General features: G+C 40.6%; 3 protein-coding genes across 8 annotated transcripts in view; 2 read left to right on the top strand and 1 right to left on the bottom strand.

The window, feature by feature from the left end:
* Positions 1–667: 667 nt before the first annotated feature.
* Positions 668–6,445, top strand: dph7 (diphthamide biosynthesis 7). Of its 2 annotated transcripts, none has more exons than XM_026320783.2 (10): positions 668–860; positions 1,207–1,379; positions 1,796–1,929; positions 2,015–2,102; positions 2,871–2,965; positions 3,052–3,212; positions 3,570–3,642; positions 3,741–3,806; positions 3,959–4,131; positions 5,280–6,445. In XM_026320783.2, the coding sequence occupies exons 2-10, from the start codon at positions 1,248–1,250 to the stop codon at positions 5,687–5,689; spliced, it is 1,332 nt and encodes a 443-aa protein (XP_026176568.1). In that variant the 5' UTR covers positions 668–860; positions 1,207–1,247; the 3' UTR covers positions 5,690–6,445. The 2 variants fall into 2 exon arrangements, with proteins under 2 accessions (XP_026176568.1, XP_026176569.1); XM_026320784.2 differs by having other exon boundaries at positions 675–860; positions 3,055–3,212.
* A 166-nt stretch (positions 6,446–6,611) lies between these two features.
* mrpl41 (mitochondrial ribosomal protein L41) lies at positions 6,612–7,669 on the bottom strand. Of its 3 annotated transcripts, none has more exons than XM_026320788.1 (2): positions 7,594–7,669; positions 6,612–7,352 (listed from the first exon to the last, which is right to left on the bottom strand). In XM_026320788.1, exon 2 carries the CDS (start codon positions 7,312–7,314, stop codon positions 6,907–6,909), a length of 408 nt encoding a protein of 135 aa, XP_026176573.1. In that variant the 5' UTR covers positions 7,315–7,352; positions 7,594–7,669; the 3' UTR covers positions 6,612–6,906. The 3 variants fall into 3 exon arrangements, with proteins under 3 accessions (XP_026176573.1, XP_026176574.1, XP_026176575.1); XM_026320789.1 differs by having other exon boundaries at positions 7,577–7,632; XM_026320790.1 differs by having other exon boundaries at positions 7,552–7,611.
* A 331-nt stretch (positions 7,670–8,000) lies between these two features.
* The window catches only part of pnpla7b (patatin-like phospholipase domain containing 7b), a 30,274-nt gene continuing 21,695 nt past the window's right edge, over positions 8,001–16,579 (top strand). For all 3 annotated transcript variants that reach the window (XR_003296505.1, XM_026321841.1, XM_026321842.1), the window contains exons 1-13: positions 8,001–8,161; positions 8,645–8,720; positions 8,901–8,975; positions 9,276–9,363; positions 10,066–10,145; positions 13,165–13,259; positions 13,381–13,521; positions 14,340–14,499; positions 14,614–14,694; positions 15,044–15,172; positions 15,318–15,398; positions 15,988–16,108; positions 16,214–16,288. Coding sequence is in view for 2 of the 3 variants with exons in the window: in XM_026321841.1 (XP_026177626.1) it covers positions 8,679–8,720; positions 8,901–8,975; positions 9,276–9,363; positions 10,066–10,145; positions 13,165–13,259; positions 13,381–13,521; positions 14,340–14,499; positions 14,614–14,694; positions 15,044–15,172; positions 15,318–15,398; positions 15,988–16,108; positions 16,214–16,288 (1,168 nt within the window). In the remaining variant the exon portion in view is untranslated. The remainder of the gene's footprint in view (positions 8,162–8,644; positions 8,721–8,900; positions 8,976–9,275; positions 9,364–10,065; positions 10,146–13,164; positions 13,260–13,380; positions 13,522–14,339; positions 14,500–14,613; positions 14,695–15,043; positions 15,173–15,317; positions 15,399–15,987; positions 16,109–16,213; positions 16,289–16,579) is intronic.

Here is a 16,579-nt window from a genome sequence, read left to right on the forward strand (position 1 = left end):
TATATTACTGTACTCTAATTAGATACTGGGTTGATATGAGCAATGTAGTCAGGTGTCATTTGACCTCAATGTAAACATAAAACAGAATTTTCTTTTAATTTCAGAATAATAATTACAACGTATTATAATACTGCACAGGTTTGGTATTTTATCTCTACTTACACTAAAATAATAAAGTGCATCGGTCACAGTAGCTCATTATCTGAAAAGTGTGCAGGTAAGTCAGCTAAAGTTGTTTGATAATATTCACACTAGGGAGTTGTAACCACACACTTTCTAAGTCACAGTAATAACGACAATGTTCACAGTCAGAACAAGTAGCAGCTAATAGTTGCTTTTCAACTTGCGAATTTAATCTCCCCCATAAAATCAACCGCTTTTTCTCCTACATTGCTTGTGTGTGGTGGAACAATGTGTTTGTGAAATCTGACATTAGTTAATAATAGGCCTAATTATTACTTATTATTATAAGTTTTGGGGTGCTGAGATGAAATTTAGGTGTGCTTGAGCACCCCTAAAAAGGGTCTAAAATCTCCCCTGGCTGACAGTCTATCGCAGAGACGCAGCTTAGTGTTACAGATTTTTCAGGTTTTATTTGAAGGCAAACATATATTCTATGCGTGTTTGACTTGTTTTTGTAATTGACGTTTAACGTTTATTTCTCAGTCTGACAACGACGCGGGCCCAGCTCTTTAGCAACAGAAGAAATGGTGTTGCATGGATGCATTAAATTAACCCAGGCTGTTTGCTTCGGGCCCGTCTGCTGCAGCGTCACAAAGTCATATGGCTTCGCCGTCTCGCCAGGCAGTTACGTAACGACGTAGAACCGCGAGGAGTCGGGCCGTGTGGTTGGCACACATGTGAGTTTTGTTGCTAGCCTAGTTCTTAAATTTGTGGCTATTTGGCATTGAACTAAAGACTTTGGATTTTGGATTCACGCTTCGATAGCTTGCGTTGCGTTAGACTGTAGTGAATTCTTTATAGCATGCTAGCTAGCAAACAACAGATTTTATGTTGCTTTAGCCTACTTAGCCGATTGGAAGTTAGCTAAGGTTAGAAGTAGTTAACGTTAGTTACTGTTTAAAGATTAATTAGCGTTAATGGCAACTCAGCTATGGGTTACCGTAAATGCACTACTCAAAAGTCTGTCTTGATTTTCTGTTGGTGTTACAATTGAGGCGTAACGGGATAACACTGTTTTTTTAGCTGCTCTCCCAGCTAAGGATCGTTATGCGGAGCAGGTGGTCATGGCTTGGAAGTCGAGGACCCGCAGTCTACAGGTGTTTGACACGGAGCTAAGTGCTGACTCGGTGGAGTGGTGTCCTGTTTCATCGAACCACAGCATCCTGGCCTGCGGAACATACCAGCTACAGAAAGGGGTGAGATTAACGTTACATGCGAGCAGTGCCAGTGGTCCAGTTAATCTAAACTTTACAGAGCAGTGCCGATGGTTTTGGTTCTGTTTAGTGCACAGTCTTGCTGGGGTTGTTAATATGGTTCAGTTAAATTAGGTAGGCTAATGTGGGAATTATCGTTGGATATTTTCAGATGTTTAAATTATACTGAATTGTAATGTTCATTGTATACCACCAACTGTATTATGAAACAATATTGTAATCTGATTTTGTATTCAATTTGCCTTGGGAGGTGATTATGTTTTGATTAATTGTGCAGCCTAAGTTTGTGAGGCTTTATGCAGCAGTAACAGTCACATGATGGGATTACATTATGTAAGTAATCACAACCCATATGGTGCTATTGACTGCTCTATCTCACTTTTACATTGTTCCTGTAGGCAAAGGAAGAGGATACCACCCCAAGTCGAACTGGACGTTTGTATCTTTTTGAATTTCAGCAGCAGGGCTACATGAGTCCTCCCCTCACCGAACTGCAGCGCATGGACACACCAGCCATTTTAGATTTGAAATGGTAAGAAATCAGGTTTAACAAGTATGAGTGTTGCTGTCACTGTTTGCATTTCTCTTACTCTTTTTATTTTTTTGCATGTTGTCAGGTGCCACGTGCTGCTGTCAGGGAAGGCAGTGCTGGGAATGGCAGCTGCCACAGGGGAGCTGCAGCTATACACAATGTCAGATAGTCAGGTGAGTGATGTCTTATTTTTAGGCATTTAGCTGATGATTGCTTACATAGTCAGCATGTACAGTTATTGATAAGACACAAAGTCAGTGATTATATGCCTCAGTCTGTAAAATCAAAACTATCATTTGCTTAAAAACATTTTCTCATCATGCTATTTTCTTGCAACTAGAGAATATTATTTGAAAAAAAAACTTGATACAGTGGGACTTCAGTTGACTGCTCATTGTCTGTGAGCAATGGCTATACTCAATATGAAGATGTTTGATTCTGTACACCATACATCATTATAGCCATTTCCTTTTTTTTTTTTTTTTTTATTACATAATTTGTGACTTTTGGGGGTAACAGTTTTGTACTGAAGAGAATGTACTGTATCATGTATTTACCAGACTTACCAGAAAATCACAACCATATGTACTATTTGCAATTAAGCAAAACATTGTCAGACTAATAAAAAGCAGAGTGACAATGCTAACCACTGCTCCGCTGTGCTGTTATACTGAGTCACCTAAAATTGCATTTATCAGATAGAACATGAATGTATGTTTGCAGAGGTAAATAAATGTGCATAAGTGACACATCACATAAAATGAAATTCTGCATGAATATAAAATCATGGTTTTCAAAGAAGTGTTAAATATATGGCTACTTTCCTGCTAATTTAAAAGTCTGAAGTCTTCCTTGTGGATCTTAAAGTATGGGTTGTGTGTCAGTTAGACTTGGCTTGACAGTTGTGGTAGTCCGCATTCATGAATGCGTGTATCCAGTAGGAAGGCAGCCGCAGTCTGCAGACTCTGAGCAGTTTGGAAGTGGGAGCAGAGCGACTGGCTCTGTCATTAGACTGGTCCACAGGAAGAATGGACAGGTAAGATACTCAGCATGGTCCAGAGCCTACAACTTCAGTATTTTTCCATTTAAGTTGGAGTGAAATTTGTGCCCTGTTTGTGTCAGCAGCAGTGATGTGCGTGTGGTGTGCAGTGACTCTACAGGCTGTGTCAGTGTGCTCTCTTTGGCTGAAGGCACCCTGACAGCTCTGACACAGTGGAAGGCCCATGACTTTGAGGCCTGGATATCAGCCTTCTCATACTGGGACACGCAACTGGTTTACTCTGGTAAGTCCCCATAAATATAATTAGTGTGTCATTTTCAGATGGATCTATCTCTTTCTTTCTGTCTGTTAGGCCTATCTAGGCTGACCTACTGTATGTCAATGTGTTTATCTCATTGTGTGCTGCTCTAACTACACTAACTTTGACTTTACAGTACTTACCAGTCTGTCAGCTTCCTGTCAGAGCAGTGGTTTTATGTACTGACCTCTACACAATGTTCACAATCAGAGCTCATTGTAGCCTGCATTATGCTCTGTTAGCATGACATAAAACCAAGTTCTTCAACTTCCACCACTACGTTGTAACTAGTAGTCAACGCTTTCTGCAAGGCTGCATCAATAGACTGTTCTTCCTCACTAGGTGGTGATGACTGCAAACTTAAAGGCTGGGATCTTAGGATTGGTCCTTCTTGTCCCACTTTCACCAGTAAAAGGTTAGTACTTAGTGCCATTAGCATTCATCTGGACTGTTCATCTAGCCTAGATGATACAGTCAAAGTATAGCAACAGTTTCTGGTCTGTTCTCTTAAAGGCACTCCATGGGTGTGTGCAGTATTCACAGCAGCCCACATCAGGAACACATCCTGGCAACAGGCAGGTAAATGTGCCATCAAATATGTATGGTGACTGCTATGACTGTTTACTACTGTTGCTTCTGCTATTTTCGCCTTCCTGTCCTAAACTGTAAGCTGGTGTACTTTTTCAGTCATGTGATGGCATGTCCTGTGCTTTTGATTTGGCTTGCTGCAGCTATGATGAGCAGGTTTTGCTATGGGATGGCAGGAATATGCGACAGCCTCTCAGTGAGACTGCCATGGGTGGTGGAGTGTGGAGACTGAAATGGCATCCAACCCATCAGCATCTGCTACTGGCAGCTTGCATGCACAATGACTTCCACATCCTTCACTGCCAGCAAGCCTTAGGTCAGTAAGTAGGAGAATTGGACTAGAACAGAAACAGTCAGTCTTTGACTGGTTCAACCACAGTTAGTGTGGTCTTTGTGGTGTAACTTTTAGTCACAAACCATTAAAAACAATTCCAGTAATTCACAGGTGTGAGAGAAAGCACCTTTTTGTGTAACATAAGGTGGGTTGCCATCCAGTTGTTTTCATCCACATTTTCAGTTGGTACATTAATAAACAGAGAGGAATTGCTAAAAAGTATTTAAGAATCTTGAGCTATCGCAAAAAAGTTTTTCTACTTGCCTGAGGTGGGAAAGTATGTGTCTGAATAACAGCGATGTGCAATGGAAACAGATTTAGTGAATTAATGAATAATTCCCTGAAGAGATGAAAAATAATGGCAGGTGAGACCAGGTTTATGGGCATATACACTACTCACAAAAAGTTAGGGATATTCGACTTTCAGGTGAAATTTATGGAAAATGTAAAAAGTTCATACTACAGTGATATTATATCATGAAAGTAGGGCATTTAAGTAGAAGTATGCAATGGTAATTTCTTCATCTCAAAAAATGTATTGAAACAAAAGCTAACAACAGTGGTGGGTATACCACAACAAAAAAATTCAATGTCTCAATAACTTGTCAATTGTTAGGTGTCGTCTTGGTCTCATGATGTCAAAATGTGAACAGCATGATGAAGAGGACTGTTTAAATACGAACTGTCATTGAACCAGAACATTTAGTGGTCGATGGTCATGGATCAGACACTTGTTGTGATTTTTGTGGTTAATCACCTTGTTAGAGAACATGTTATGCAATAAGTACTGAAACATTGAACAGTTGGACATTCAAAAGTTTAGAGGTCAAATTAAGTTCAGCTGTAAAGGTTATAGTGCATTTTAGGTACATTCTGAAAAAGTGAAATATCCCTAACTTTTTGTGAGTAGTGTATTTACCATGCAACCCATGATGGAGACAAATTTCACTCCATAAATTTGTACCACTGTAGTCATAAGATTATAGTCAAATGCTTGATCAAGACAAGAATTTAATAAAAAATGAATCTGAAATGTGATACCTCAGATGTGGGCATTCAGAATATGCTTCTTCCCAAACAGTTATCATCAAGCTTCTCTGTAACAATTTTGTTTTCCTGTTCTTTTTCAGAGGGCAGTGGAGGAGCTTGTCCTGTTATAGCCTCCTACATCCTCCACAACTCCCTTGCGTATGGAGCAGACTGGTCCCGACTGTCCCTGGAGAAACATGCTCCCTGCTCCCCCATTGTTGCAGAACCAAAGGAAAGCCTTGCTGAGAGCGGAGGACACTTGAGGATTCAGTATGAATCCCCCACCGCCAGCTTTGACACTTCCCTGGAGGATGATGCTGGACGATACATCCCGGAGGGTATTGCAGTGGCGTCTACTAGCCCTACTGTAGGCCCTGTCCTCAACCCTGATGGCGATGTCCCCTCATTGTCTTGTCTGCTGGCAAGCTGCTCATTCTATGACCACATGCTCCATGTGTGGCGCTGGGACTGGACTCGAGATGAGACTCAACAGGAGTTACAGCAATGCTGACGATACACTAGAGACACATCTATCAAATCATAAAATGAAGTAAAACTGAATGTACAGCCCACCTATGACCTGGGCTTGATATATTTGTGCTATTCACTTTTATCATATCCATTCACTTCAGAATACCTTATTACAGAATATGCAATTGCAATCTATATTTTCATATGGACCCTGACTTTTTTATAAAGTTGTATTTAAACAAAAACTGTGCATTATCTTTATATCGTCTATCCTGTTGCAACAAGATCAGTAGTACCATTCACCCACAGCCCTTTCCTTTTTATCTTTTTTTTTTTTTTTTAAAGCCTTTTGTGATCAAGTAAAGGAACACAGAAAAACATTGTTTGAAGACCAACACCAGGTTTTACACACAAAATTAGGTACGCATGCAGAAGGTGTATCAGACTTATGACCTTATTTTAGTGGGTCTCAATTTGCCCCGTCTGCTCTTCTTGTCTAGTCCACTTAAATGACTGTGACACTTTGTCAAGGTTTATGGTCGGTGACCTTGTTAATCAAGACTCTGCTAAAGGCAGGTATTAAGGCTCTGTTGCAATAATCCTCTTGTAATGAACTCCATTTTGCATTTATAAAAGTGTTATGACAGCCTTTACGTAGCTCTCCCAAAATCTAAGGTGCGGATCCTAGTCACATGATGATTTTGGAAATATCAGAGCAGTATATTAAAATGTGCCACTTTTATAGCTGGTTGTACTTATTAAACTTTATGACCAATAAACTTCTATGTTCACTGTGCATGTTAGACAAATGAACACTTTTTCTGGGCTATTTTGAGCAAAATAAAGGATATAGGTAATTAACTCAATCCTGAGTGAATGGAACTAATAATTCCAAAGTCAAGTATGTGGATGCTCTAGTTTATAACTTATTGCAAGCTAACATGTAAGATAGCGGACAAACATTAGAGAATCCTCGATTTTATAGTAAATGTTTTCATATTGTCATTTAGCACAATCAGTTCAACTTATATTTACACTACTGTATAGACAATTGTGTTGCAGGGAGCAGGTCCCTTCAGATTTATTTGGTTTGATCATTAGACAACAGAAAACTCAACCACAGAGAGGAAAATGATTTTTTTTAAACCTGAAATTCAGACCCTAAAGTGTCACATCAGTTGCTCTGCAACTTTCAGTCTCCATTTAGCCAGCAGCCTTTACCTTCTCTTGCAAATACCTGACACAATGAATGCATCTTTAACGTACATAGTTCTTTGGATACAGTTTGAAGAGCTTCCCCTCTTGTGTGGATTCAAATCCATATTTCTCCAGCTGTTCTTTGCTGAAAGTGCCCTCGTCAAAGTCTTTTTTGATCTGAGGGGTCACGACCTCCGTAAACAGACTATGTGCCGTGAGCGGAGGCTCTGTTCCTCTGGGGGAGCGGTAAGAAACGTAGGGTTTGAGCTTGAATCCCTCCAAGTTAGGCACTACAAACTCAGGAATCATGGATCCTACGGCCACAAACTTTCTGCTAGAGAGCCTGTGCCCAGCAGGCCGTGCACCCCTGCCTTTATTGTGAGTCCTGGACCCACGCTTGCTGGTGAACTCAGACATCCTGTCGGCGCCTCTTACCAGACCCCTGAGCAGCCTGGACAGCACACCCATTATGCTGAAGCCTTTCTTCCTTCCAGGACAGTGAGCACCTACCGAGAAGAACAGACGACTAAGTTACGAATACAGTGTAAGGAACAACTTACATTTCCAGCTTAGGTTAGCGCTATACAAGTGTTGTGCTTCCTCCTGTACAGCTACAGCTACTCGTCAACTAGCTAAGTAACAATGACGAGACAAGTAACCGTGTGTTGGCAGGTTATATATGTTTACTGCTAACACAGTAAATACCATTTCATCTTTATAGTTAACAGACCTTCTGACTCCTCTCACCTTGAGCGTGTAGTAGTGTGCCTGACTGTCCAATGAGATGTTCAGTGATTGGCCGAAAGACAACATCATCCACCAATTAAAATCCCAGATACTCTGACGATTGTCAGCGACTGGGTCGGTCAAGTACATAACAATAACTTACAATTTCCGTTTAAATGGGCCGAGATATATCCACAGATATATCCAAGTTAATATTAAGACAAACCGTGGACATACCTTGCATCAGTTAAAAAAACAAAATATTTAGCTTTTGGTGTTCTTCCAACATCATCTTTGAATACAATTCGCGGGCTTCACACTTGGGTGTCCGTCTTCGTCATTGAGAATTTTATTTTGAAATATGACAGGAAGTTCAGATCGTTTTCACCTTTCAGACTTTATATCGTTCTGACAATTGTACACAAAAACTTAAACACGGCGGAGCGACGTGGGGAAAGTGTTTGTGCTGTTACACACCTGTTAAACTGTAGTGGACTCAGCCTGTGGGAATTAACTACAGTAAACGTGTTTGCTGATTTTGACGTACATTGCTTACTTTCTATGCCAAGAAGGGGGTCGCAGTTGTCAGGTATAGATAAATCAACTATAAAAGTGTACATTATTATATAGTTATGCTTTATTACGACAGGGAATAACCGCACTCTGCCCTTTTAATATATCTGACCAGCATTACATGTAGCTATCATTGATTGTACCATTTTCAGAGTTGTCTGTCTGACTGTCTGACTGCAGTACAGTAAGTACTGTACAGTGTTTGGTTTCAAGCAATGGGCTTGTGATATTTTTCCTGAGCGGTTCATGTGACCTCTAACCCAGATTTCAGAAACATTTGCCTCTGTGACTTGTTAGTTTTTTGGGTGCAGTAAGAGTGTCAGGAAAACCCATAGACCACAAAAGCTTTGTTAAAATACCCTGCCATGTTAGCAACTAATGATCTTTTGGGTTTTAAATACACATTTTCTCATGTGAAATTGTTGTTATCGGACTGTTTAAAGGTTATATTTATAATTTTGAAATAAATGTTGGTTATGTTTTCATTTCTCCCCAAAAGATTGCCTTTTTGAGTGGTTCTCTGTTTTAAAGACATGGAGGAAAACAATGAAGAAGAGAGTTGCAGTATATACCCGGTATGTCATTCCTCAGCTCCTTGTCAGTTCTACATGTCCCAGTCCTTGTTCCCCCATTGTCTGATTGCTCTTACACTCTTTAACATAGCTTTCCCATGTTGATTTGATTCCCTATGTGCTATTTCTCTGCTTCAGAGTGATACAGTCTCTAAAACTGACTATGAGCCATTAAATCCACAGACCCTGGTTCCACTCAGTAGTAAGATCAAGACCACGATACAGCAGTTTCTGGAGGAAAGGACGCAAGTCAATATGGTAACCCCTGTCAGTCAGCTTGACTCTAATGGTGTGACTGAAGCATTTTTTGCACTGTTATATAGAATGTGTTTAATATGTTAATTCATACTGTTATATTGTTATCATTTAGGTCTGTCACAAAATCTGTTGTATTTCTTGTAGTAGTGTTTTAGGCAAAGTACCAGAGTAAAGAAAGAACTGAGTAAACAGTGGAAGAGTGGATTGTGATATTAGATAGTGTCGTTTTTTTCAATGAATGAACTGTTCTGATTACAGCTAATGCAGGTGTATAGACTGTTTTGTCTCTTTTTCTTGCAGTGGACGGCTGTGCTGATCGGAGCTGTGGCAGCTGTGTCTGTTGTTGGAGTCATTGTGTTTCTTCTTTACAAAAGATTCAAACTGTCAAGTCAGTGCTTCCACAGTGCATTCAAATAGAAAAATGTTCAGTGTATAAAGACATACACCGGCTGTTTCTGCATTGCCAGGTGTTAGCGCATTTAAGAAATGATCATTACCATGCCGGTTGTTTTCATTGCTTTTGTCTGTGTTTAGTAGTTAACAGGTTTCTGTTTTATTAGTTAAGTTCAAAGTGGTTGTTGTTTTTTTTAATGCCATTGCCAATAATTATTTTGAAATAGTTCTTTTAGTTGATAATATTTTAAAGGTGCAGTGTATAAAATGTGAAAGATTCAGCTGCAGCTAGTGGTGAGATTGCAGAATGCAACCTTCTGAGCACTCTCCACACCCCAACCCTTCATATCCAGGTGCAGGTCATTTTTACAACTAAGTGTGGTTCCTGTCTAGGACCAGTGTTTGGTTTGTCCGTTCTGGGCTACTGTAGAAATATGGCAGCACAACATGGCTGCCTCCTTAAAAGGAGACCTGCTCCTTATGTAGGTTTAAAAGGCTCATTCTAAGATTAAGAAAATGCAGCAAATGGTATTTTCCAGTGATTACACACTAATGACAAGATATTTATGAATACTGTATTCTACCTCTGCTAAAAGATCACTCTAATTATTACACATTGAATCTTTAAAGTTTGAAGAGCACAGAATGATTTGTACACTACACAGCGGTTTTACTGTGAATATCTTGTGTGTTTCAGAGGAGGAGGCCAGTGTTCCTCACTATCGCTTCAGGAAAAGAGACAAGGTGATGTTCTATGGCCGAAAGATAATGAGAAAGGTCAGTGTCCTTTTAAAACATCCCAGTTAGAGTTACCCTTTTTCTTAATCGTTTTACACATTTTACATAAGGAGTGTAGCAGGAAGCAGTGGCGACCCCCTACACAGAGTGTAGGACTTAGAGTAGGGACTTTGTCAGGGAAAAATAGAGAGTTGGCTGATATGATGGAGAGAAGAAAGGTGGATATCTTGTGTGTTCAGGAGACCAGGTGGAAAGGTAGCAAGGCCTTTAGATTAGGAGCAGGGTTCAAGCTGTTTTATCATGGTGTGGATGGAAAGAGGAACGGAGTAGGAGTTATCCTGAAGGAGGATTTTGCTAGGAATGTTCTGTAGGTGAACAGAGTGTCAGATAGGGTGATGAGTCTGAAGCTGGAAGTTGAAGGTGTGATGTTGAATGTTGTCAGTGGTTATGCCCCACAGGTAGGATGTGAGTTAGAAGAAAAGGAGAAATTCTGGAGGGAGATGGATGAGGTGATTCAGGGTATCCCTAGTGGTGAGAGAGTGGTGATTGGGGCAGACTTCAGCAGACATGTTGGTGAGGGAAACAGAGGTGATGAGGAAGTGATGGGTAAGTTCGGTATGCAGGACTGAAACAGGCTCTGGGAGGTCAGGAGGTTCTTCCAGATGACTGGACAGCTACAGCTAAAGTGATCAGGGAGGCAGGTAGGAGGGTACTTGGTGTGTCATCTGGAAAGAGGAAACACAGATAAGGAGACTTGGTGGTGGAATGAGGAAGTTCAGGAGTGTGTTAAGAGGAAAAGGTTAGCTAAGAAGAAGTGGGACACAGCGGACAGAAGATGACAGACAAGAGTACAGGGAGATGCAGCGTAAGGTGAAGGTAGTGGTGGCAAAGGCCAAACAAAGGGCATATGAGGATTTGTATGATAGGTTGGACACTAAGGAGGGAGAGGTGGATTTGTACAGGTTGGTGAGGCAGAGAGACAGAGATGGGAAGGATGTCCAGCAGGTTAGGGTGATCAAGGACAGGAATGGAAATGTGTTGACAGGTGCCACAAGTGTGATGGAAAGATGGAAGGAATACTTTGAAGAGCTGATGAAGGAGGAAAATGTTAGAGAGCACAGAGTACAAGAGGTGGCTGTTCTGGAGCAGGAAGTAGCAAAGATCAGTAAGGATGAAGTGAGGAAGGCATTGAAGAGGATGAAGAGTGGAAAGGCTGTTGGTCCTGACGACATACCTGTGGAAGTATGGACGTGTTTAGGAGAGGTGGCAGTAGAGTTTTTGACTGGGCTACTTAACAAGATCTTGGAGAGTGAGAGGATGCCTGAGGAATGGAGGAGAAGTGTACTGGTACCCATCTTTAAGAACAAGGGAGACGTGACAGAGGAGTTCAAGGTGGAGGTGGGACTGCACCAAGGATCGGCTTTGAGCTCCTTCTTGTTTGCTGTGGTGATGGACAGGCTGACAGATGAGGTTAGACAGGAATCTCCGTGGACCATGATGTTTGCAGATGACATTGTCATCTGTAGTGAGAGCAGGAGCAGGTGGAGGAAAATCTAGAGAGGTGGAGGTTTGCTCTGGAAAGGAGAGGAATCAAGGTTAGCTGCAGTAAAACAGAGTACATGTGTGTAAATGAGAGGGACTCAAGTAGAACGTTGAGGTTACAGGGAGTAGAGGTGAAGAAGGTGGAGGATTTTAATTACCCAGGGTCAACAGTCCAGAGCAACGGAGAGTGTGGAAAAGAAGTGAAGAGACGTGTGCAAGCAGGTTGGAACAGGTGGAGGAAAGTGTCAGGTGTGATGTGTGACAAAAGAGTGTCAGCAAGAATGAAAGGAAAGGTGGACAAGACAGTGGTGAGACCAGCAATGTTGTCTGGTTTAGAGACAGTGGCACTGAGAAAAAGACAGGAGGCAGAGCTGGAGGTAGCAGAGCTGAAGATGTTGAGGTTCTCTCTGGGAGTGACGAGGATGGATAGGATCAGGAATGAGGACATCAGAGGGACAGCTCATGTTAGATGGTTTGGAGAAAAAGCCAGGGAAGCCAGATTGAGATGGTTTGGACATGTTCAGAGGAGGGACAGTGAATACATTGGTAAAAGGATGCTGAGGTTAGAGCTGCCAGGAAGTAGGCCTAGAGGAAGACCAAAGAGGAGGTTCTTGGATGTAGTGAAGGAGGACATGAGGATAGTTGGTGTGGGTGAGGAGGATACAGAGGATAGGGTTAAATGGAGGCAGATGATTCGCTGTGGTGACCCCTGAAGGGAGCAGCTGAAAGGAAAAGAACATAAGGTCCACTGCTGTTGGACTGTGGATTAATTCTTATAAATTATATTATCTATCACTATAGCCATGTGTCTGTATATGTGTTGGTAATAATAAGTTAATTAAATCCTAGTCTTTCCCTCTTAAACTTTGAAGAAGCTGAATGTCTGCTGATAGTGTCTTCTTTAGCTCTTACGTGAGCTCTCATGACCCCATAAAGTTTGTGGGGTTACTGGGGTCCACTGGCCTTACTTTTGAGTCTCCCAGCTTTTTTCAGCTTTTTTGAAAGATAGATATCTGGCAATCTTTAAGGACCCATAAGGCCATTTAACAAGACTTCCTGTTGTTCTACAGCTGTTTCTAGAATCCTTAAAAATTTTACAGTCATGTTTTGGGCAGTAGGTTCAACACCATCTTTGTAATGCAGTGTGCAAGCCTTAAAGCATTCATAAAATACATTAATAAAACCAATACATGTTGAATCAATTTCAAAATTTTATGTGCCCACAAGAATCAGATATTTATCATAGTGCACATGCATACAGTATATATTGTGACAGGAAGGAAGGAAGGAAGGAAAGAAGAAAGAAAGAAAAATGTAATAAATACTGGGCTCTACTGGAATGCTCATCGAAGTTTTAGCACCTTTATGTGTGTACTGACAACTGAAACTTAGCAGTATTTTGAAGTAACGCTAGTTTCTTTTCAATTTGTGGTGCAGCTTCTACGCATGTATGTGTGACCCTGGGGACAGAAGATAAAGATGCTGAACATTTTAAAGTTTTCCTTTTCTGTTGCAGGTTCAGACCTTATCATCAGCCCCTGCCTCTAACTCAAACTCAGCCTCCCGGCAGAGAGTGAGGAAGAGAACCAAAGTTCTGTCTATAGCTCACAAGTGAGGCCTTTTTTAAGCGTTTGGTATAGACTAAAGTAAAACATTAAGCATTAACAAGTTAATTCTTCATCTTGGGAACAGCTGTTTAATAAATAATGCATTTTTTATGTGTTTTTGTTAGGATTTTGCGTATCAGGAGGGAGCCCCCTACCCTTCAGCCCAAGGAGCCTCCTCCAAGTCTTCTGGAGGCTGACCTGACAGAGATAGATGTGCAGAACTCCCACCTGCCTTCTGAAGTGCTGTACATGTTGAAAAATGTCAGGCAGGTTAAACCACCTGGTACTCATGCAAGAACAGTGTCTCTGCGCAGTCCTACAGTAGATTACAGCCCTAATGACTAGTCCGTATGTTACAGTGGGATCTACAGAACTAGAAGAGTAGTCAAATAATATAATTTCAACTCTATAGTCAGCTATAAAAGTGAGTAGATGCTTACTGTTAAGAGGATCAAAGTTATTAAGATTATTATCATGTGAAACCATATAATTGGGCATATTCATGATCATTTTTTCAGCTACACGCCATTTAGTGTAATGCATTTGGCTTCTATGTGATTTAAAGTGCATACTCACTCATGTTGAATTCACAAAACGCTATGCTTGCACATACAAACTGGGAAGACAAAAGTTGATTGATGCACAAATCTGACTTAATGCAAAAGGCAAAACTTGATTGTGAGCGTTAGACAATAACACAAAGCAGGATATGTGTTGGCTGCCTTGAGCTTTCTTTTTCAGTAAAGTACAAAATTCAAATCTTTAACATTAAAGTGAACAGTTATTCAGAATTTCCAATAAAAACATGAATAAACAGTAATCAGTCTACTTAAAAGGAAAGTTTTTAATATAAATATTATAGAACAAGATAAGATGTCTCTTTTTGTTGTTTTTATTCTTACTGCTGGAGCCTGGGCTTCCTGCAAATCAAACTGCAAACCCACATATCCATGCACGTACTGGGAAGACGAGACAATCTATCCAAGCACATCACATGACATGCAAGCCCAAATATTTTGTGATTGTTAATGGAAATGTTGTTGTTAGTAGCAATATGACTGTCGTGCTGATGTGCTGTATCCAGGGTGCTCGGACATTTTGAGAAGCCTGTGTTCCTGGAGCTGTGTCGTCACATGGTGCTGATCCCGCTGCACCAGGGAGAGGGACTCTTCCGACCGGGTGACACTGATGACAGTATTTATGTGGTTCAAGATGGCCGCCTGGAGCTGTGCATCCATGAGAGTGTAAAAACAGAACTCAGTTTTTGTGCAAATTGGTGGTCAGTATGGAAATCATCAATTCACCTGTGCTCAGATTGCTGTTCAGCTCCCATAAATGGTTATGTTTTGTTTCTGCAGGATGGCACAGATGCTGTGGTGAAGGACGTTTTACCAGGAGACAGCGTTCACAGTTTACTCAGTATCCTGGACATCATTACTGTATGTTTCATACTCTTCACCCTTTTCCCCTTCTGTTTCTTATCTATGTGCAGGCTAATTAAATGTACACAGTGTGGATCATCTCTCATATATAATACACTAGTAATTTAGTATTCCTTTAAGATGTCTAGTTACACATACCCAGTGTGTAGATAGGCTTTAACTGTGGTCAGTATATTGGTCATTGTGACTTGGAAAGGATTCTGTTTCATAATGATCATATTTTCAGTTATTTAGTACATCTCTCTTATCACTTTGTATTCATGTTGATGTGCAGTACAACATAACTGTATTGTCAGGGTTTTCATTGTTAATAGCATCCCTTTTTCTCACACTTTGTTTATCTCAGGGCTATCCAGCACCTTACAAGACAGTGTCTGCAAGAGCTGCACTTCCGTCCACTGTCCTGCGTCTTCCAGCTACAGCCTTCCTGTCAGTCTTTGAGAAATATCCAGAAACTCTGGTCCGAGTCATTCAGGTAACATGTCCACTGACAAAGAGAAGTGAGCTACAGCAAGTGCCATGTTAGACAGATCACAGACGATTTTTTAAGTATGTGTCCCCTTACTGAAAATTAACATTACATTATTTGTATTGTCTTCTTGCCATCTTGTCCTCTGTAGATAATCATGGTGCGTCTTCAGAGAGTGACCTTCCTTGCCTTACACAACTACCTTGGCCTGACTACTGAGCTCTTTAACCCGGTACAGTCTCTCTTTTACTCTCCTCTGCTCTAGACTTTGATCTGACATATACGGATAATGGGGATAGTAGCAGCAGTAGTCTGATAGCTGACTATAGCATATATCACATGTATACAACATACCTCACCCAGCAGACTTACAAACTCTCAGGTTGTCACAAGCAAGAAGTGAAGAGAGAGGAGCAGAGACATTACATTTGTACCAGACCAAAACATAATAACTATAGAGGGCGTAAAACAGTAATGTTATTTATCATTACAATTAAAAGCTGCCCTAAAATCCTCTGTGTAATGCATACCCACTGATAGTCCAGACTTTTTGTGTTTGGCCTCTGTGTGTTTTGGAATAAGGTTGCCACTACCAATTATTTAGTTAAGTTAATCTGCCAATTATGTTCTTAATGAATTCTTTAGTCTATAAAATATTAAAATAAATTAAATAGTAAAGGCAAATTTAAAAAAGCACCCATCCCATGTTTCAGAGCCTAAAGTGGCAAGAAGTATTTATGCTGCTATGTGGAGTTTTATCTAAATGTTAGTGTACATTAACTATGGAACATGAATATATAACATTTATGTCTGTGTTACAGGAGAGCCAAGCCATTTCCTTGGTTTCTGTGGCCCATGTCCTGGGTGAGGCTTATTCACACAAAGGACTCTTCAGGCAGGCCTCTCACTCTGATAATATGGGCTCTGAAAAAGCTGATACAGGTCAGAAACAACAGCATTCTATTCACATTTTCATTGACAGGTTGCAGCGTTGTGTGTCAATGTTTGTTTAAAGTTATCTGTTTTGTTGACACACAAATTCCACAGAAAAGTCCAATGTGTCTGACACGTCTTCAAAATACAAGAAATTTCAATCCCTGTCCAATACCATGGCAGTTACAGGTATACACACACACACATACACACATAATTTTTATACATACATGCTGCTTTTCCAGACATGATACGGCGGTATGCAATTTAATACGCTGTGTCAACTCTGCATTAGCTATTACCTTAAATTAATAGATTAATTAACAATGTGTAATGTTTGGAATAGCAACATTACACAAGTTAAACATCTCACACACCCATAGAAAAATGAATAAACATACATAAAAGCGGGCATTACATTTTAGGACAAACCTTCAGGAACTTTTCAGTGTTTTCCATGTTGAAGTTAGTGTCAATAAA

Source organism: Mastacembelus armatus, chromosome 9 (genome assembly GCF_900324485.2).
Source record: "Mastacembelus armatus chromosome 9, fMasArm1.2, whole genome shotgun sequence".
Lineage (NCBI taxonomy): Eukaryota > Metazoa > Chordata > Actinopteri > Synbranchiformes > Mastacembelidae > Mastacembelus > Mastacembelus armatus.